Raw genomic sequence first — 22,901 nt, forward strand, 5'->3', positions numbered from 1 at the left:
AAAATGAAGATATGTTGATATAAACATCAGCGTGCGAGACGGGACGAGGCAGACTTCTTCGTCATTTACTTCCTCTGCTTTTTGTTGTAAATAGTTCTCTATAGTTTGGTTTGATCTCAGTGTTACCTTTACATATTATATTTGCACTATTTAGGAATCTCACTACACTCTGGGAATGTAATATAGTTCTGTGTCTAATAGTTTATTTTGAAGAGCAGCATCGCTAAAAAGTTTAAAAAAACGCCTGTTGTTACATCTGCTGTTTGTTGTTAATAGATGTTAATAATGGATGTGTTACTGTTATATGTTCACATTTACAACCTTTAAAATGTTTTGTTGAACATGTTTGTGTTTCTTATAAAATCAGGTTTGATGTATTTTGTGTGTTTTTTGGGTCCAATATGATGATGTCGTACGTCACAAAGTGAAGAAATAATTGTCTGGTTATGTAGGTGATGTTGTAACAAACACTGACATGTTAAACAGTTTTAAAGTGATTTATAAAAGCAAATTCAAAAGTATCCAAAAACTCCTGAGAGTTAACAGCCCAAAACCCAAAAATATTCAGTTTATAAAGATAGAAAACTAAGAAAATCATTACATTAGATCACTGAGGGCCACATCAAAGGGCCAGATGTAACTAAATGTAATGTAAAATAAATGTAACTTCTCCTTAATGTTAAATAACTAAATATATTATATATATATTTGCATAGATGCAAAAAAAAATATGTTTGCTTGTTGCTTTGTAATTACAATTAATTTGTCAGGTTATGAAATCCACATTACTCCATCAATCAACGATCAAACTATCCAAGAGAATAAAGAAAAAAAAAAGAAAAAGACTTTGAAGCGATTTCTTTCACTGCTGCGTTGTTTTTGCTTGTGCTGCTGCTGCGATCACAGTTTTGCCTTTTAGCTCTTTGACAGTTTGTCGTTGTTCTTGGAGGCTGTTTTTGGCAGACGTAGCTCCGTGTTTGGTAGATCGTTGTTCTCTTTGACCACAGACGCCTCAGAACACAGAAGACAAACCGGTTTTTCTCCTTGAAGCACAAACATGTTTTCTCTCCTTCCTGTCTTCCTGTCTTCCGTCTGCATCAGTTCTTCTCTTTCTGGACATTTTGGGCTCATTATTTATGTTTCTCAATTCCACTTGTTGGGAAAATCGCATTGATGTGGATACGTTGCAGTCTAGCGGCGGGATACCGTCACTTCCTGGGTAACATAATCAGCATGCATTGTGGGAAATGTAGTTTTCGGTCAATGCCTGCTTTTCACTTATTTATTTTTACAATCAGACCTTTTTCTCTCGCGGGCCACATAAAATGACGTGGCGGGCCACATTTGGCCCGCGGGCCTTGAGTTTGACACATAATCTGCAACCAGAGAATGTTATTAAAATAGTTTAATTTTCCATTTACCGTAAGAGCCAAAATGTAAAACGATATTTTTTCCCCTTGAAATTACATTTGAAAAAGTGTCCATCAGTATAATCGAGGACAACAGCACCTACAGAGAGTGATGCATTATGGGATGTATGTAGCGTTAATGTTCCTTGACACAAGCAGTGTGTTTATATTGAGTCAGTCAGCACTAAAAGTGTTTGTTCAGTTTAACCTGCAGGAGTTTCTGAAGCTTGTCTGACGTGTAGAAGGAGGAAATAAATTCAGAGACGACGAGCAGCTCGAAAAAACACACAAAAGACGAGTTGAGTGATAGATTTATCCTCCGCTTTAATGGAAGGATTTCTCTTTTTACGAGAGGATGAAGACGCTCTTCAACTTGGATTAATAGCGTCTGAGGGAATCTTTCCCAGCAGGACCAGTGTGAAAGTGTGTTCTATCTCCAAAAAATCCCCCTGACAACAGCTGGGTCGCGTTATAACGTAAGTGTGAACCGTTGTTTATTATACTGCATTTCTTCATATTGACACCAAGAGGAGCAGCTGTTGCCAATGGTAACAACAAACGAGGATCTCCCCAAAAAATCATCAATAACTTTCTTAAAAATTTCATTTCATCTGGTTTGATGTGAAGCTGCTGCTGGAAAACAAAGCGCTCCATTCATTCAGCAGCTTTTAGCCAAAACGCTGCTTTTTCTTTCCAAACTTAACGGTCTTTTCTTTGTTACAAACACGCCGTTTAGAAAGACAATAAATCTACGAGTTAACGCCAAAAAACATCCAAAAAAAACCACATGATCTTCCAATCTGTGCTGCTTGAGTTTGATTTCTGGATCTTTTTTTTGTTTTTATCGTCTATTGTCTCCACAGGTAGAGGCTTCATTTCTAAAGTTCTCTCCATTATCAGCCAATTGACACTTAATCGCAGCTCCAACAAAAGGCTTCTGATAGAGATCTGTGTGTGTGTGTGTGTACAGGGAGGGGTGGGGGTGGGGGGGAGGGAGGGGGCGCTGATTACAGAGGAGGGGTGTAGAGACTTTTTATGTGAAGTGCTGCTTATCTGTCTGAATACAAACTAAAAGAGTTAATGAGTAACTCAGCAGAACAAATCTTATATTCCTGGAACGCTCTCCTCTCTCTCCCTTCACATATTTGTACTGTGTTCATTTTGTCTCCAGCAGTTCTGGTCTTACCGTCAGTTCTGAGGGTCAGCAGGAGAGCGGCGGCGGCCATGACAGCCAAACACAACGACAGACCGCCCATCCTGCAGCGGGACTGGACTGAGACTGGACCGGGCTCTGTGTGTGATTAAGCAGCTTCTGGTTGCAGCTGTTGGTCGGTGTGTGTTGGTCCCGATCGAACTCTTCAGTCCACAGCAGCTGAGTCGGGGGGGGGAGGAGGAGGAAGAGGAGGAGGAGGAGGAGGAGGAGGAGCTCCAGCTGGCCAGACGAAGCCTCGGGAGAGAGAGCGGGATGGTCAGCTGGAGGACAAGCAGGAGGGATGGAGGGAGGAGGAGACGGGAAGGGTGATTATCACAATATCAGGTCCTCTTCTGTCTCACTGGCTCTTTGGGTCCAAAACCCTGAAGGAAAGAAGAGACACAAGATTTAAGTTTAACATCAGCAAGTTTAGTAGCAGAAACCAGCGGAGAATGTTCACACTTTCACCTGCTGCCTGGAAAAGCATCAACTAACATTTCACCTACGTTGAAAGCACATTTGAAGGAGATCTTTTATGGAGGCTAAGCTAACAGTGTGTCAGTGGCTTTGCACTAGCAGCAGTTTAACCAGCCTGAGAAAACTACAACTGTGGGTCCTTGTAACACTTATCACTTCAATTTTTCATATAAAAAAAAAATGAAGTTCAAGCAACAATCTCGCCTTCTCGCACGGGCGTAACCATAGAAACGTTTATGATGAAGGTGACATCGTTTTCTCAGGCGGGTGCTGTGCCATGCGGCTACTATAATACTGTATGCAGCTACTATAGTAAAAATCACATGTGCTGGTGTATAAATGAAGCGTCCAAGGTACAAGTACCTTGAACCCAGTTTAAGAGTACCCGCCCGTACGGGACGCTCTAAGAAGTAAAGCGAACAAGCTCGCAAGGAGGCAAGGATCATTTCATTGGTCGACACTAAACCTGGCCTTCTATTGGTTGGGGGATTTTGACAGGGTTGTTGCACAAAAAAATCCAAGAGCAGAGGAGAGTGCAAGTAGAAGAGCTGAAGCTTGACTGCAGGAAATCTGTGCAAGCAACATTATATTTGAGTGCATGCACATAATTTGAGCAGAAACAGAGCAAATCTTAAGCGCTACTGTGCGAGGGCAGGGTTTTGAGGGACAAATTACAAAATCTGAAACATGAAATCAATAAATTATGCTCTCAAATTGATATACAACGCTCTTGATTAAAGATAGGGAAATAGCTCCATAATCTTTTAATATCCAGTGTGAAGAGGAGGAATAATTACAGCGAGGAGACACACATGAAAAACTGTGAACCTGTCGTTTAAAAGTTACGGGACACACAAAGACCAATTAAGACGGTAACGATGACACTGTAGAGATACTAATGGAGAACACACTCTGGTTCCTGCTAACAGGAGGCAGCGGTTCGGGTCGGTTTGGTCCGCTTCAGAGTGCTGTGACCCGTTGACCCCTGCCAGCCTGGCGCTGGCCTCCGACGGTCCGACTAACTACCAAATTATTTGTCCAGGGATGTTCTGCAATTACAGGCGCTGGCCCTGCGCAGCGCTAATAACGGCATGTCGCAATTAGTGGGCGCCGAGAGGGACGGAGGGGCAGTGGCGGGGGCGGGGGCGGGGGGGGGGGGGGGGGGCGGGGGGGACGTGTGTGTGTGTGTGTGAGCGAATTAGTGGTGATGCCCGACCGGTGTCTGTCACTTTTCATTTGCCCGGGGGGGACAAAGAGGTCCGACCTGTGACCCACTTTTCACACATCTTTGGCTGAGGAGGCCGAGAACAAAGACACACACACACACACACACACACTATACAGGCAGAGCTGGTGTGTGCATGTGTGTATTATTGCGATGAATGAGGGGTAGTGTAGTTGTTATGAGAGGGAGCGAGTGCATGTGCGAGTGTGAGACAGTATGTGAAGGGTTATAGGTGTAATGGTTGGTATCACACACAGTTTGTCCAGTCCCACCAGTTGCAGCCTCTGTATCTATTAACTCTCCTGTGTTTGCAGAGATTCAGACTGAAAGCAGCAATACATCACGTAAACAATAACGGTGGAAGTTGTTAATATGGCTTTAGTCGTGTCAGGAGGAACGACAACCAGATCACAGCACACAGCAGCTTCATCTCAGACTCCTCCAGTTGGTGCAAATCGACGGATCCATTTTAAGTTTGGGTAAAAACATGAATCACAGGTTCATATTTTAAACCAATGAGTGCTGACAGAAGAACGTATGTGAGAGACAGAGGGACAGTAAAGGGTTTAAATGCAGGGTGTGTGTTGCAGAGCTGTAACTTTAAGTTTGGAACTTTTGTTCAAACATGAAGGAAAATTGAATATTCAAACTTTAATGACCTGTTGGAATTAAAAATGTTCAGTCTGTAAGTGCAACAGACTGTTTGAGGTCGTTCACCTTGTGATCAGCTGGACCTGTCGGTAAACTAAGCTGATAAATAATAATAATAATAATAATGGAGGAAGGTAGCGAGCGTGCTGATTGGATAATCATGACCCCGAAGCATCTGAGAGGCAGCGTGTGGTTGATTTTGGGTTTTACTTCAGACAGCTGCTTAACAACAACAACAACAACAACACATCTCATCAAACAAACAACATCGACTCTACAACCTGCTCTGACACACACTCAACACACACAGTTACAGCTGTATGACATCACACAGGGAAATATAAAGACGCTCTGTCTGACTGGACATATATGCTGATGACAGTCACAGTAACTTATATATAAGACACGTTACTGTATACAGGTTGAGTCTGAATTAATTAGAATGAATAACTTGTTAGTTTGAATTTGTTTGCACTTGACAGCCTAAAGGTCTCTGCACACCAAGTCCGTTACGCACAGAAACCTTGCAGCACACTGATGCGTTTTATTATTATATTCCTGGCGAAAATTCACAATAGGAGGCAAAATGGAGTCGTCAAGCAGTGAGGATGATTTTTTTGTGATCCTCTAAATTCTTCAAAGAAAAAGAAAGAACCACACAGTAAAAAGGAAACCACCATAAATCCACAATCCAATTGATCCTGAACCTGATCACAGGTGATCGACGGGATATGCAGATATTCAGGGCACGGCCTCAAAAACGCTACGACATACAGACAATATATCAAGATCAATAGTCGTCCTGTGATCAGTCTGTGTATAACAGCTGATAGTATCAGTGTTTCCAGGCTGCGGATGAAACTTTCAGAGTTTGTGTGTAAACGTGATTGACACAACGTGACGTCGTATTTATTTTTTAACGACAATTTCGGACAAAAAAAACAGACCTGGTGCTCAAAGACCTTTAGAGCGTTAATGATACTTTATTAAAGAGAAGGACTGAATGAGGGAGAACGTGTGTGTTTTATGTGTCGATAAAGTTAAAGAATCTTCACCTGACTGCCACGACTAAATCTGAAGTTTGTTTGTGGCTCTTTGCTCCATTTAGAGACCAGCAGCAGCAGCAGCAGCAGCTCGGTGAGATAACACACACAAAGACACATTCAGACAGACGGGAGGGCAAGACCAGGCAGGTTCAGGAAGGACCGTCTGTTGTTAGCCCCCAAGACAGGAAGCTGCCTCCCCCCCCCCCTTCCCTCCTTCGTCCCCCCCTTCACACACACACCCTTCCTAAATCACCCGACACATCCACTTCCCTTTGAAAACACAAGATGGGTGCACACACAGACAGAGACAGAGTGATACGGAGGCTCGGTGTTGTCACGTCTAGCGGCTGAAACACTCAGCGGGGAGCGAGATACCACAAACAATTCAATCTGTCAACTCAGAGAAATAATGTCAAGAAATTCAAGAAGCACGATGAAGGAGATGAAGTCAAATCCTCAAACAGAGTCAGATTCTCCAAACTTTAAAACCCTGGAGGTGTCGGATAACTTTCACTCCTCCTCCTCCTCCTCTTCTTTCTCTTCCTCCTCCTCCTCCTCCTCCTCCTCCTCCTCAGTGAAGTCATGTTAGAACTTGTCTCAGATCCTTCGGTCTGCTTCTCAGTCTAACAACAAACTGCAGAAGGTAACAGATGATACCAGCGTCTCGTTTTCCTCAGACTCGTGTTCTTCACATATCAATTAATAAATCTACCGTGTTTCTGGCAGGTTCGGCTGTTCCACACGTGCAGGTCGTCTAATAATCAGGTATCATTAGGAGTGTCGAGGTAAAATAACACCTGTTGAAAGTTACCTGAGGTGTTGTTGACGACATAAGTTTGAACTTCTCACATTTTTTAAGTATTTGGGGATATTTTTTACACTAATTACAGACAATAAGTAGAAAGCTGACAGGAAATGCAACAAGAGCTTCTAGTCCACCAGGAAACCCCATTTTTAGGGCATTTTCACAACTTTTACTGTTTACTTTTTGGTTTTTTCCCCCTTGGTACAATTTGTTTGAGCAGACTGAAGTCAGACTGCAACAAATGATTGTTTTCATTGTCAATTTATCTTCTGATTGATCTGTAAAACCTCAGAAAGTAGTAAAAAAAAATGTGCATCACAGTCATCTAGAGCCAGTGGTGATGTAATCAAATGTTTTGTCTGACCAAATAGTTCATAACCCTCAAATATTCAGTTCACTATAATGTAAGTAGGGCTATAATTAACGATTATTCATCTGTACATTATTTTCTCGATTGATCAATTAGTTGTTTGGTTCATAAAATGATAAATGTGGATCAGTGTTTCCTAAAGAACAAGTTGACGTCCTCAAATATCTTGTTTTGACCACAACACAAAGATATTCAGTTTAAAGAGATATAAAACACACAGGAAGCAGTTCAGGTGGAGGGGGGCGATCGACCAATCAATTAACAGACCAATCATTTCAGCACCAATATCAATAAAGGTTTGGTGGACGTGCAGATAACTAAAAAAGGTGCTTGATCTCGTAAAGGTTTCCGTCACGCCGGTCTGATGCGTTCTGTGGGGATTCAAACCCGCGCTGGTCCCGTTTCCCTCCTCAGCGGTTAATGTAGCGTAGCTGGACGTGACATCAGAGTCTCGGAGGAGGAACATTTACCATGACAGGAATGAAAGCGGGTATTGTTAGCCGGTCCCACCTGTACAGAATAAACCGCCCCTTATAGGGAACCACTGAGCCATAGCCAGCCCCCGCCCCCCCCAGGGGAAGGAATTTGAGGTCACACCGCTCCAGGGATGCTGGGAAATTTGGTGGTATGGAAACCCAAGCAGAGGGTTAAGAGTTGTAGAAGAAACAGAGCTCTTTAAAAGGCTTTTATGGAAGCTCTTTTCTCCCGGGTATAATAACTTTCTGGCTGCCCATAAAAACGATTATGTAGAACGATATCACACCGCCATGACTGCAGACTCCGATACAGGAAGTTAGACTTGGATTTCATTATTACTAAGATTAGTGTCCTCGTCTCTCGACTTCAGCCGTGACACCAACGCTGCAAAGGTTAGAGTTCAACATCATAACAACATCAACAGGTGAATATTTACTGGTTTCTTTAGTCTCTATGACAATAAACTGAAGATCTTTGTGTCCCCGACAGCCGTCACCTGACCAGCGGACTTCACAGGAACAAACCTACAGAACGACTTCACGCTTTTAAATATTTATGCTGAATTTCTTTGGACAGCTTGTTTCAGAGAGAGAGCAGCTCTGAAGCAGCTCCACATCTGATTTACAAGCTCCAACAACTGTTAATTAACTGTAAAATGATACTGGACCTTCCTACAGGCATTAATAATCCATTTCTAATACCCCCCCCCCTCCCGCCGCCGCCTCCTCTCCCCCTGGACGGACTGCATTGTGAGGGGCCAGACATCAATAATCAAGCCTTAATGCGTCTCCACTTCCTGCTCTGGAAGAACGGCGGCAGACTAAATAAACGACTCGGAGGTCTGATTGGACGGAGCGGCGGAGACCGACAGCTCCTGAGCTCTACAAATAAATGCAGTAATGAGGGAGAGATTGGGATCGCTGGTGCTGGTGGAGAATATTAACTGGGGCGTGCTGCAAACGAGGACGAACCGAGACGGTTTGTAGCTTTTTTTTATTATCTGTCCAATCAGGAACATATTTGGTTGCGATTAGTATAATTTAATCCATGTGGTCTATAAAACATCAGGCCATATTGAAAAATATCCATCGACGTCTCCCGCTGCGTCGTCCTCAAAACGCCTCGTCGTGTCCGACCAACAGTCCAAAAGATATTTAGTTTAAAATGAAATAAAACAAAGAAAAACAGCAAATCCTCATATTTAAGAAGATGGAAACAAAACATTTTGGCAACAAATCAGCAGATGAATCAATTTGTCTATAAAAATATTTCTTAGAGCCCAACATGAGTCTTCAGACGTCCAAAATCCTTCATGTGTGACACAAAAAAAGCTTCAAATCCTCATATTTGAGAAGCTGCAACCTGCGAATATTTGACATTTTTGCTTAAAAAAAATGTCAGAAATGATTATTTGATTATCAAAAAAATAGTTGCAGATCAATCGTTGCACCTTCTAGTTTCATAACAAATTAAACCTTGAGCTTCACAGTTCGATCTTGACTTTGGGAATAAGATCTCCACTCAAAGGTCCACTTATTCTGGAGCTTTCAAACTTCATTTTTTTCACTTCATTGTTTAATCAGCAGATGAAGTTTGCTGAGCTTTAATTAATTAATTAATCTGCTGACTTCTCATCTCATGTTGGCTTCAAAACTGAGCTCAACGATCATTTTATCAACTAGTTTATCATGTTTTTGTGTGTTATTGTACCTGTTGAAGTCGAGTAATCTGAGTCATTATATGAAGGTATGTGCAGTATAAAGGTGAGACACACCTGAGTGAGACAGTCTGACCTGCTGAACGTCCTCTGCAGCAGCAGCAGCAGCATGACGGACACGAACCTACATGTGACTGTTTACAGCAAACTTACATCCACAACATACACATCCTACGCTGCTTGTTATTTGACGCCTCGAGCACAGACAGGAAGTGCTGCAGTGCATGAAGCATAAAATAAAACCATTTAAAAAGGATTTTATTTTGTTATTTATGTTATTTTATTTTGTTATTTATGTTATTTTATTTTGTTATTTATGTTATTTTATTTTGTTATTTATGTTAGGTTTGGACTGTTCTTGTAGATGTTTTTCTACATCAGTAAGTCTACTGTGACGATAATAAGACCACAGAAGAAGAGAAGAAGTCAAGGAAGGAAGCCTGGATGTGTGAGTTTCCCTCTTTACTGACATTATCTTCTTCTTCTCTTTATTTGCTTTTGTCTTTCTCTCTTCTTCATTTCTGTCTTTTGGGTTTCCTCCTTTTTTTTTAGATCCTTCTCCATCTTTCCTTCCTCCTTTTTTTTACCTCCTCACTCTCCATTTGTTGCTTTCCATTTCTCTCTCTCTCTCTCCCTCCTTCAGTTTTCCATCTCCCTCCTCCTCCTCCTCCTTCTTCTTCCTCCTCTTTCCCTGCTGCTTCTCATTTCTCCTCCTCTCTCCCCTCTCTTGCTCCATCTTGGCCCCGTTCCCCCGTCCCCTCCAGGGGCCCCTCCTTGCAGGCGGGCCTCTGGGTGCTGCAGCAGCCTCCCGTTGGTGTCGGCGCCCTGCCCGACATGCCTTTCAGGGCCTGGGAGACTGCAGGCCAGACTTTCTGGCTCCACTGCCATTGTTTGCTTGGCTGCTTTGCGCCTCATCACCGGCGATGGATTAGCATAAGAATACCCAGAATACCCCGAGCCACGGTGAGCGGCACTGCGGGCCCTCTTCCTCCCTGCATCTTCTGCCTCCCGTTATTCCTCCTCCTAATCCTCCTCTTCTTCACCGTCATCCTTTATTTAATCCCCTTAATCTCTTCTTCTTCTTCTTCTTCTTCTTCTTCTGTGGTGTGTTTGATTTTTAAACCATCTTAAAGCAACAAAAGAAAAGTCTTGAGTCTGTGGTCACAGCGGGAATCGAACCGACAACCCTGATAGAGCCTCGCTTTCATTATCACCTTGTATCACAACATATCAATTATATTCTTAATTAATTAATTAATTAGTTGTTTATAAAATGTCAGAAAATGGTGAGAAATCTGTTTACTGTCATAAAGGATTAAAGAAACCAGAAAATATTCACATTTTAGATGCTGGAATCAGAATTTGGGCGTTTTTTTTTTCTTTAAAAAAATGAATCAAAACAATCAATCGATCATCTAAACAGCTGACGATTCATTTTCTATCAATCAACTAATTGATCTACTTGCTTTATCTATTTGACCTGAATAATGTAATAACTTCAGATTTACAAGGAAACTGTTGACAGTGTTTAAATGATCAGGCGATAACAGACGGAGCATTAATCAATGACAACTTTGATTGATTACTTGATTATTTATTTCAGTCATTTATTACATCAAAACACTAAATATTTACTTGTTTAAGCTTCTCAAATGTTATGTTATGTTTATTTACTGCACAGAAGACTTGGGATTCATGTTTGACAATTTACAGGCAATATTTACATTTGGGGAAATAATCTATAGATTAATTGATCAGGAGTATAATCCTAAGTTTACTGTGGTTTCATATATAAGAGCGACGGACGTCTGCAGTTGAACTGAAATGAAATAACATTTGTTTACACAGACGACAATCATCTGCAGTACTTCATACTGAAAACAGATCTAGATAATTGATTGATGATTGATTGATGATGACTGATGAAGAGGAGCAGGGCATGAGGAGCACCTTCATGTACGACTGAGAGGACTCAAGCAGACATCAGCTGTAATGATCAGTCGATAAATCGATTAGTTGTCGACTATTTTCATAATCAATTCATTGTTTTGAATCATTTTTTAAGAAAAAAAAGCTTCTTAAATGTGAATATTTTCTGGTTTCTTTCGTCTCTTTGACAGTAAAAAGGCAGAATTGTGACTCATAAAATGAACATTTGCTGGATTTTAAATATTATAAAATCACCTTGTAGCTTTGGCTGTTAGTCTTATTGATCTCAGACACTCACACACACCATCAGCTTGTTTACGTGTGTGTTTACATGTGTGTGTGTGTGTGTGTGTGTGTGTGTGTGTGTGTGTGTGTGTGTGTGAGACAGACAGAGTGGGCAACAGTGAAGTCTAATGTCATTAGAGGCAAACAGCAGATCTGCTGAGCAGCTGCGGCTACAAACTGGAGGAAGAACATTTACTTCATCAGTTATATCAGGTTATAGATTACCCAGCATCCACTGGGGGGGGGGGGGGGGGGGGGGAACACAGGTTTAACATCCTAACATGTAAACTAATCCAAAAAAAAGTGAGTTTATATCAAAATAAACTAATTAGTATAAAGATGCTGACACACTGGGACCTTCGGCTGCAGACGGGCCGATATTAGGCCTGGTCATAAAGTAATAAAGTCATAAACTAGCGTGATGTGGTTCAGACCCTGAAGGTGTTTTTAATTACTCTTATCGCCATAGAAACAGGTCCATCCATCACCCGCACAATGTTGCCTTTGTCTAACAGCTGAGTCATAAAACAAAACACACTCAGACCATAAAAAACATTATGATCATAAATCACATTGATGAGCGCAGTGGACACGAGAGGACGAAGCCATTCCCGAGAAAAAACCCTCCCCCAGTTAAACCAGTTAGCTGCTGCTGGGAAACCTGGAATTCATCTGGTAAACAGAGCTAGCGGTCGACCGATTAATCAGGCGGATATCTGGCGTTTTTGAGATAACCGTGAGGCTGATAACCTTGTGAGAGATGATGATCGTGGTTGTGAATTCTCATAGTGGATAAAGAGGTTTTTCATTTGACTGCTGGAACCTGAGCTAAAGCCGAGCAGAGTGTATATAAACACACAGGCCACCGCCTCGGGTCTTACTGTACGATGAAGCATTCCTGTCTGCCGGGAGAGCCAGTTAGCCCGGTTAGCGGAGTCGGGGAGATGCTCTCTCGATGAAGATGAGGCTGCAGCAGTTTGTCATTTCTCTCTGGAGGCAGTCTAGTTTATTATCCATGAAGAGGACTTTGGTGAGGAAGATGATGGGAGAGCAGGTCGACTGGGGGGGGGGGGGGGTTAGCCTTTAGCCTAGCTGGGATATGCCGGCTCGTTTGCTGCTTCGCTTCCGCTTCCTCGCTTACCGCTTTTGGCGTCCCCCCCCCCCCGTTAGGCGATGCAGGTTCTCCCAACGTGTCTCCATCCAGATGTGTTCGGTGTCCAGTAAGGAAACACTGATCAACGTTTTTCACCATTTTCTGACATTTTATAGAACAAACGACTAATCAATTAATCGTGCAGCTCTAGTGCTAATAAACAATTAACTGATTATAAAATAATTGCACATTGTCTTGAAGTTTCGCCGTTTTTCAGCTGATCGTTGCTGCTCATCAACCTCAATAACCCTCCTCCTCCTCCTCCTCCTTCATCTCTACGACTCCTTTTCCCTTCCCCCTTCCTGCTCCAACTGTTGCAGGAATGTGGGAACCAGGTAATGGAAAAAAAAAAAAATACACCCCACCACTCCTCCTGCTGCTCGACACTCCAGGAAATCACAGCTCTGATAGCGGCCTCGCTGGCGGACCGACTGTGAGAACAACAGCTACAATCTCCACACGTCCCCCTCGGAGTGAGAGACAGGAAGTTTACCGCCAGAGTCTGAGGTCATCAGCAGCAGCAGCAGCAGCAGCAGCAGCAGCAGCAGCATCCACAGACCATCAAACTGATGCTGAAGAGTCATGGTCTGCCTCGGCTGCTGCACTGGTCTGATCCCAGTATAAAAAAAGGGCTGGAAACTGGAGAGACTGGAGCTCAGACTTCCCCCAGTGAAAGAAATGTAAAAACATAAAGCTAAAATATAACTGTAATTGTAGCAGACAGAATATTGGCCCTGTGTGACTACGTGCGAGTGTGTACGTGAGTGTGAGCGTGTGCGTGCTGCTGCGTATGTGTGTGGTCTGGTCAGACTGGACTCCGTGAAAAGAAAAGGCCGGATGGTTTCATCCACCGTGTCGCCTTGGAAACTACAGCCAGGCCACAGGGCCAACACAACCATATAGGTGGTCCTGCGTGTGTGAAGAAAAGACTGCAAGAAGAAGAAGAGAAGAAGAAACAAAAAAAAAAATGACCTGAACAGAAATAGAAAGTTATGAACCAAAAATAATAAGAAAACAGGCAAAAAAAAAAAGACAGAAAGACGAGTGTAAAAGACAGAGAGATCGGTTTATTTCTACAGCGAATGATTCCCAAACTAACATGCTCAAAATGTCTGCTAAAAATAGTGGAGGAGCTGGAAAGGACAGAGGTGGAGTGACGAGTTCAGACAGGAAGAATGGCATCTGATGTGAGACCACAAGAACAGGGGTGTGTTTTACTTTGACTTGTTCTCTCTACGCAGAATGATTCAAGTGCAGAGTTTTGTTTTGAAAGTTTCTCTTCGAGTTGACCTTAAATCTCAGTTTAACACCTGGGACGTTCCTACCAGGGAGGATTCATGACGTCACAATTAAGTCTGGAGCCAATCGTGGTCCAGTATGTAACTTACACTGGTGTGATGTGGAAACTTGAAGCCTCCAGTACACAAACACTGAGAATGAACTTTACATCTGGTGTCCAGCAGGAAAACTCTAGAACGATAAATATTTTTCAATGAGGGTGAAGAAGTAGCTGCACATTTCCAGCCTCTATATTTATATTCTGGGGCTCTACTGGAATAAAAACTCCTTATTGATCTTCTACTGGTCCTTTATGCAGCCCCTCAGTTCAGCCTCTGTCTGAAACAGGCCGTTTTAGCTCCTGTCTCTTTAAGGCCCCGCCTCCTGATGAGCCCACTCTGTTCTGATTGGTCAGCTTTCAGGAAGCTTCCTCCGGCTCCGGAGGCTACGTAAACAAACTATAGTAGCAGGATTTCACTTCTTTTTCTCCTTCTTTACTCCAAATGTCAACTTCTCAAATCTATCCGTACATGTTGGAGCTGAACAACACATGGAAACACCTTAGCAACCACCTTAGCAACCACCTTAGCAACCAAGGCTACAGAACGGACGAGATCAGCTCATGAGCAAAGCCCTGACCTTTGACTTGCAGGCAGCATTTCTACATACGTTCACTTCCAAGTTTTGGAACTTTGACCATGTTTAACATCCGACATCAGAACAGGAAATACATAAGAGAAACCACAAAAAGCTGAATATGTCCCCTTTAAGATTTTATTTGTATAAAGAAGAAAAAAAATACTACTAATTAGAGTATTTTCATGTCTTAAAACTTTAAAATATGAAAACACCTTTTACAGTTTCTCAGTTAATAGTTATGAAAAAACTATAGTATCACAACATATAACAACTTGAAACTGTCTCTATCGTGCGCCATGATGGAGGATTTTATCTCACTCACCCTCATTTTCAGCCTGACATTATTTTTCTTCTTCTGCCAACTGTGAGACGTTTTCAGATTTAATAATGTTGTGTGTACAGTCAAGTTAAGACTTCTGAAGTGAAGTCATGTGTGCTTAAAAACTCTAAGAGTGTGGCGGGTCGTCGTGGTGTAAGCCGAGCCGGTCTGATCCAAGCCGGGCTGCTGTGTGAGAGTGAAGCGTGCAGAGCGGAGCTGCTGAGGGACATATGGGAGTGATTTGGAGCTGCAGACTGGCCGGCTCTGTTTGAAGGTCTGTCAGCGAGCGAGAGCTGCTGAAACTCAGACACTTGAGTCACCTCGTTCTGAAACAAAGGCAGCGAGCCGTCCGGGTTTCAACATACTACCACGTAGTTCCACATAACTCAACGGTGGTCAAACTTGACTGGATCACAGCTGACCGACAGTTTTCTGCACGTTTCACCGACTTCGGTTTTTACTTTTTAAAAAGATTTTCAATGTCAGAGAACAAAAATCTGAGAATGAAAGCAGCTGTTGATCATCTGTGAGTCTACATGACCAAGAGCCAAAACAACAATGTTTAAAAAAAGTTTTTCCCAACATGAAACATTATATTTATCTGTTAGACCATGTACAGCAGCTTTCTAAATCTTATTATTAAGTTTTAGGTGTCATAAGTAGACATGAAACGATTCATTTTCATGGTTTCAGAAATTTGTTGAGCAAACAAGCCAAAATTTTGCTGGTTTTAGCTTCTCAAATGTGATGATTTGATGCTTTTCTTTGTCATAGAGAAGTGAATATATTTAGGTTTTGGACAAAACAAGACATCTGAAGACTTTACATTTGATTCTGTGATTAGTGTAGCATTAATGTTGCTAGGCTAGCGAGTGTCTTAAAGTCTGTTTACAGTGAGCGTGTGAGAGTCAGTCAGTACTTGAAGTGTTTGGTTAGTCCAGTTTAACCTGCAGCAGCGTCTGAAGGCTCGTGTAACGTGTTTTTCTGCCACAGAGAGAAAATAAATTCATAACGACTTCAAAGCGTCTTCCCACGTCTCTGCTGCAGAAACTGAATATGTCAAGCTGCCAAATACCACTGTGACACCTGATAAGCAGCTCAAAAAGACAAACAGGCAGTCACATAAACGCTAACTGCCTGAGAAAATCATCTCTGACTGCTTCCAACAGCCTGGTAGGACTCTGTGTGAGGATCTAACTATACTATGATGGAAGTTATATTCAAAAAGTAACGTTATTTGTCCAAAAAACAGCTGTTGGAAAAGGGGCGTCGTCTTATAGTCAGGGTCACCTTATATTTGTAGTATTATTTATATTCGTACCTCAAGGCTAAGTACGTTATCCAGAGCTACTGAGACTGAAAAACAGTTTACGGAGAAGAAGATGAGCTAAAAGTCAAGCTAACGTTAGCTCTCATAAAGCTACATCACAACTTCAAACTTAAAAATGAACCAGTTAGTTACTGGTTAACGGGTTAAAAGCAGAACTGATCCCTGTTTCAAACTCATTGAACAAATATCAGTCTTAATATCAACTGACCTTATATGGGGCCGCACCCCTGAGGTTGAGAAACTAACAACATTTCAGACATTTTAAGACTTTGCAGGACTGACAGAGACAAACCTTCAGATATAAACAGCCTCATTCTGACTGTGTGTACTTCTAAACCCAAAAGCCCAAAGATAGATTAGCTGATATTAACTTATCAGTATTGGCGTCTGTGTCCACAGATATATGACAAGAAACTGAAGTATATAAACGGCAAAGACGCCCTGATCTCAACATCATGGAGTCAGTCTGGGATTAACGTGAAGAGACAGAAGCAGCAGAAGAAGAAACTTCTCCGAGACGCAGGAACGACCGACCAGCCGAGTAGCTGAAACACTGATTTAAAGGCAAAAGCTGCTCACAGCAACATATTGATTTACTTTCTGCTGTTTACTCAACTTCATATCAAATTAACTCATAAAAACTGTTCATGAAAGCTTCCTCGCTTTACTGTAAATGCCTCTAACACCTGCACAGGACTGTAGATTTCTGCATTTGTTGGTCTTAACTGTTGTTGAGAAAATATAATAAGTTACCTGTTTGCTGCGTCTTTGTGATGTTTTAATTGTTTCAATGCTTCTTAATAATCTTTTATATCTTTACTTTGGTCCTGTTACGTTTCACTAATAAAAAAAAACAACAACAAAAGAACAAAGCTAAAATAAAATTTAACCTATGTTCACATTTAGGAGTTTAAAAAATCCTACAATGATGTATTGGTTAATGTGTTTCTATATTATGGGTTGTGTACAGAACAGTAACACTGATCAATACATCGTTATAGGAGCTCTTTAATATAAATATGATTTGTGTTGTTCAGGCCTCGACTCAGAGACAAACATCAAACCTGAACAAATTTCAGCTCTACAACGTTCAGAAAAGCAAAAAGAGACAAACAGACACAATCTTTCCTCACATCAAAGCATGACTTCACCTTTTACACAGATTCCAGATCTTTTTCCTCAAACACTCCTCCACCTGTAACACACACACACACACACACACACTTTCTCTCTCTTTGCATGGCATTACCTCACTCACACACACACACACACACACTCACACACACACACACACACACACACACACACACACACACACACCCAGCCTGCAGCCTTCAGGCTCAGTGTAATCAGCGCTCTTCCTGCTCTCCTGCTCCGCAGTTATTAATCAAACCAGATGACAGCTCAAATGACCCAATCACAGCCTGCAATTAAAAGCCAGGAAGCCTCCTGATTGGCCAGCTCTGCCTTCATCCCCGAGGTCAAGGGTTAATCTCCTCAAAGAGCAGGAGGGAGGTGTGTGTGTGTGTGTGTGTGTGTGGAGAGGGAGGGAGGGGGTGCAGGGTGAATTGGCTAATCAAGTTTTAAAAAGGAGTAATCAACAGAGCTTGTACACGAAAAAAAAATATGTTTATGTTTTCTCTCAGTGTGTGTGTGTGTGTGTGTGTGTGTGTGTGTGTGTGTGTGTGTGTTGCAGACAGACGGTAACTCAAAAGGAGCAGAAAGCCAACCAGTAATGTTTTTCATGTGACCACAATAAACATCCTGCAGACGTTACACACTGGCTGCAGAGAACAGAGCTGGAACAGGACTCTGTGTGTGTGTGTGTGTGTGTGTGTGTGTGTGTGTGTGTGTGTGTGTGTGTGTGTGTGTGTGTGTGTGTGTGTGTGTGTGTGTGTCCATACCTGACTGGTGGCTCCATGTTAGAACAGTGTGCGTGTCGGTGCACGGCTCCATGGGAAATGTAGTCTTGAAGCATTGGAAGCCGGTCACGTCAGACCAACGTCACAAACACCGACCTGTCGCAGAGACAAACAAACAAACATTATATTTCAATAATTAATTTCCAGGACTAAACTGGAACGTTTCCATGATCACATCGTGTGTGTGAGGTTTCGACTCCGCTTGGAACAAAAACAGTTTCAAGTTCAGATGACAGATAAGTGAGAAGATCAGTTCCTGCAGTTATTTTAATATGAATGTATGTATGTCTATTATAAGGAAAAATACCTCCAAAAGGCTTTTAAAAATGATGCTTTTTCAGTGTTTTGATGATGAAAAATGTTATTAAATCTTTGTTTATTTCGGTGAGTCATGCTATAGTGAAACGTTAGTACTATTGATCATTCAGACGAACCAAACGAACCTCCTTAAAGACCCTCAGAAGATGCTTAGAACACTTGTCTCCTGTTGATTTAGGACCAGTTCAGGACGAGGGGGGGGGGGGGACATTTCTCTTCATTTGTTAGAGGTAAAGTTAAGCTTTGTTGTCTGTGTCGAGAGAGAGCGAGAGAGAGAGAGAGAGACGCGGTGGTCGCGCAAGCTAGAGACTGAATGAAGGGAGGGAGGGAGGGAGCGGCGGTAGTGAAAACAAAGCCAGTTATTTTCTGATTGTTTTATGGTGGTTATGTTAAAAAGCTCAAACATTTATCTACGTCCAACACACGCAGCAGTAAATACAAACAACATCAGGACAATCTGTGTGTGTTTTCCTCATGTGTGTGAACGCTACGTTTCAAGCACCTGCTGCTGTAATTTATTAACTCCTCATGAGTCTAATCTGCAGGATCTACCTGGTTCCTCAGATGCAGTGGAAACACAAACAGGAAGCACAACAGAAACTTTAAGTTCCAAGTTCAGGTCCTGAGAACAGTTCCTCTGGTTCCAAAGTACCCGGAGCGTTTGGTCAAAACAGAGCTAAAGATCCCCTAGAAACCACATCACATCCAACAGAACGAGCACCAGAACCTCCTCGAGGACCATGAACACCCTTATGGCTGCTGTGGGACTCCTCGTGTTCCATCTCTGAAAACGCCAGTTAAAGGCTAATTTCTCAAAACCCGACATGAGTCTTCAAGTCTTGTTTTCACTGATCAACAGTCCAAAAATCCAAAAGATATTCAGTTTATTGTCACGCATGACAAAGAAAAGCTTCAAATCACCACATTTACGAACCTGCAACCAGTGAATATTTGGTATTTTTACTCATCATTCTGTGGATCAACTAATTGATTAATTGACTAATCGTTGCAGCTCCTTACATCCGTCTTTGACTCCTTTTGTCTTCTCAGTGATTAATGGATTAAAGCAGCAACAATCAGTCAATCAAATGAATATTAATCTGCAACTATTCTGATAATTGATGAATCGTTTCAGTCATTTTTGTTTCAAGCTTCTCAAATGTGAGGATTTGATGCTTTTCTCTATTTTGTTTCATTGCAAATTGATATTTTTTGTGTTTTGGACTATTTGTCAGACATCTGAAGACCTGGACCTGGACTCTTGGATTCTATGATGACATTTCATAGACTAAACGATTCATTAAGAAAATAATGAGCTGATAAAATTGATGATAAAAACAACTAGACCCCTTTAAGACTCCTTGCATCCTCTGTAGTCCATTAAAGCCTCCTCAAAGACCAGTAGAACCACCTTAAAGCCTCCCAGAAACCTCCATCCAGCAGGACTACTGGGCAACAATCTGCTGCATCATTAGATCAGCGTTAATGTTTGTGGCTTGTTGCCGTTTGTGTGAGGAGATAAGTGGAGCAGTGCGGCTGACAGACGGAGCCTCCTTCCTCCTCGTCCCCCTCCGACACAGAAGCCTTTTTATTTGACGGCAGAGAGCTCCTCAAAGGAGGCGTTGTTTAGTGGAGGAGGCCGACATCAGGAGAGTGAGTTAATGTTCACACCCGGAGAGGCAGAGATACTGCAGGCTGAACAGGATGTGGAGTCCATCTACGCCAGCTAGATGTTCACAATATCCATCTCTGACCTGCATCATGTCCACCTTTAGGTAGGAAAAGATTCGTCACGCCACAGACGGCCTGTTAGCTCGTTTAGCCAATAAAACTCTTTAGGTTTTGATGCTTTCTGACACTTTTATGCAGAAAATTAATTGTTTTATGTCATTTTTTTCAAGCAAAAATGTCAAATATTCATTGTTTCCAGCTTCTTAACTGTGAAGATTTGAACATCTTTAGGTTTTAAGCTGCTGGAAGCTACTTTCTGACATTTTATAAACCAAATGATTGATTAGTTGATCCAGAAAACAATCAGCAGATTAATTGATGATGAAAATGATTGTTTCTCATTTTATTATCCAAATAAAATCAGTATTTCCCAGTCCGACCTTTGACCTTGACACATAAAAAGTCATAACTGTTTTATATATTTACAAACTGGATATCTTCAGCTTTTGGACTGTTGGCTGGACAACAGTAAATTATGGGATGGAGTGAAAGGAATATATAAAGATCTAGTGAGAAGCTGTTGAGACGTCCCACTCTGTACCGACATGGTGGGTTTAAAAAAAATAAAAGAGCTGCTCTCTGGTGGTCAAAGGTCAGAGTGAGCAGGGAGGGAGTCTGAACTAGAGCTGCAACGATTAGTCCATTAATCAATTAGTTGCAAATTATAAATTAAAACACCAACTGTTTTGATAACTGATTAATGGTTTTGAGTCCATTTTATAGACCAAACAACTGATTGATTAACCGATAAAATAAGGTATTAAATCGATAGTGAAAATAATGGCTCGTGTAGCGTGAACTCGGCTCCTCCAGCTTCACACTACGCCGCCCTGCTGCCGCCAAAACTAACACACTCAGCTGGAAAGTGTAGTCAAGACAGTGTGGAAAACTGTGTTGATGGGTTGACCAGCAGCTTTTCAGTGTGTGTGTGTGTGTGTGTGTGTGTGTGTGTGTGTGTGTGTGTGTGTGTGTGTGTGTGTGTGTGTGTTTTCAGCTCCACCCCAGGGGAGGAAGAAAAAAACGACAGCGGTGGGGATTCAGGATTCAGCCGCTGAGTTATTATAGAACAGACGAGGAGAAAATAGATGTCCGAAGACGGGGGCTGAGAGCGGTCACGAGGTTGGCGAAAAAACAGCTGCTGCTTCTAACGTCCAACACACACACACACACACACACACACACACACACAGTTTGCTATCCTTGTCAGGACATTGCATTGACTTCCATTCACTGTGGACAGCTCTTAACTAATCCATGTCTAACCTTCACCTTTACTTAACCTCCATTCACACCTCAGAAATGAGGTTTTGCCTCATTAGGACCGAGCTCTGGTCCCTATGAGGACTACTGGTCCCAACAAGGTTAGTGTTTATACTGGAAAAAGTCCCGATGAGGTAACAAAAACGTGCGCTCTTACACATACACACACACACACGTCGTTTATGGCTGGAGACGTGCAGCCAACAAAAAGACAAGCGATGGAGGGAAAAAAACAGATCCTGCTCTCTCTCTCCTAAAGGATGAAGTGAAGTGAAACTCAGCTCCGCTCTGCATCCGACTGGTTTCATGATGTCGAGCGATGATGATGATGATGATGATTTCATCAAAACAGCTGAGAGGAAAACTGCCTGAACTGCCTGAGAAGGAGGAAAAGTTTTTTTTGGTTGGAAATATAAATTATGCAAATGATATGCAAAGAGGAAAGAGCGGTTAAGAAAAACACAAGTCATGCTGTCGCTTTTAATTCGCTCACAAGTTTTCACAACATCTGTCCGACGACTCTGTTCCTGCTGAGTCTCAGAGAGCTGCAGCTGATGATTATTTCTGAATCTGCAGCTCTACTTGATGTATTGAAATAACGATCAATAACGTGCAGATGGTGGAAGTTTCCTGTTATATTTGGGATCTACAGATGATAACTGAGAGTGTTTAGAAAGCTCTGGACAGACTGGTTTATTAAGATGCAGAAACGCTGCTTTGACATTTTCACAGGATGCATTTACAGGTTTTTTTGGGAGAAATGTGAGGAGTATTTAAAAAAAAAAAATAATAATGGATCTGAGAACATGTGAGTCACTTCTGAGCTGTTGCACTGTGTTCACCATTTAAAATAAAACATAATATTTCACTTAATAACCATAATTACATGTTTTCGCACTTTGGAGGAAAAAACGCCACAAAAACATAAATCATGGATTTCTGTGGAATTACAGACAACAGATTCAGCTTCTCATGGAGGAAACTTGTGTCCAAAAATGCAAATATGGTTTGTTTACAGTGTCGTAAAAATTAACTCGCCTGGAGAAAAAAACACTTAAATAAACATTTTTTATTGCATTCAGTGTTTCTAATGTTTGATACTAAATTCATTAACATGCAGGCGGAGCGAGACAGAGAGTCCTGCAGCGTTTCTGCTCTCTGAAACCAGAGTGTGGGAGAGCAGCGGCGGCGGGGGCGGGGGGGAAACAGGAAGCAGAAGAAGCGTCATGGCTGCAGTCCGTTTTTCTCTCTAAAACCTACACGTTTCCTGCACGCTTTGATCTCATGAGCAGATTCAAAGATTACGATCAGGTGGCTCTAAAAACAGGACTAGACGACACCACTCTAATAAGTCCACATTTATTAGGG

At 42.0% G+C, this 22,901-nt stretch overlaps 1 protein-coding gene across 2 annotated transcripts in view; it reads right to left on the reverse strand.

Moving 5' to 3' along the window:
- LOC122996620 (bone morphogenetic protein receptor type-1A-like) overlaps window positions 1–22,901 on the reverse strand; it is a 59,210-nt gene that overhangs the window by 21,579 nt on the left and 14,730 nt on the right. For both annotated transcript variants that reach the window (XM_044372197.1, XM_044372196.1), the window contains exons 2-3: window positions 18,207–18,320; window positions 2,596–2,984 (exon numbers count right to left, since the gene is read on the reverse strand). In XM_044372197.1, coding sequence (XP_044228132.1) covers window positions 2,596–2,665 — 70 coding nt within the window. In that variant the 5' untranslated portion in view covers window positions 2,666–2,984; window positions 18,207–18,320. The remainder of the gene's footprint in view (window positions 1–2,595; window positions 2,985–18,206; window positions 18,321–22,901) is intronic.

This window comes from Thunnus albacares, chromosome 14, assembly GCF_914725855.1.
Source record: "Thunnus albacares chromosome 14, fThuAlb1.1, whole genome shotgun sequence".
NCBI classification, from domain to species: Eukaryota; Metazoa; Chordata; class Actinopteri; order Scombriformes; family Scombridae; genus Thunnus; species Thunnus albacares.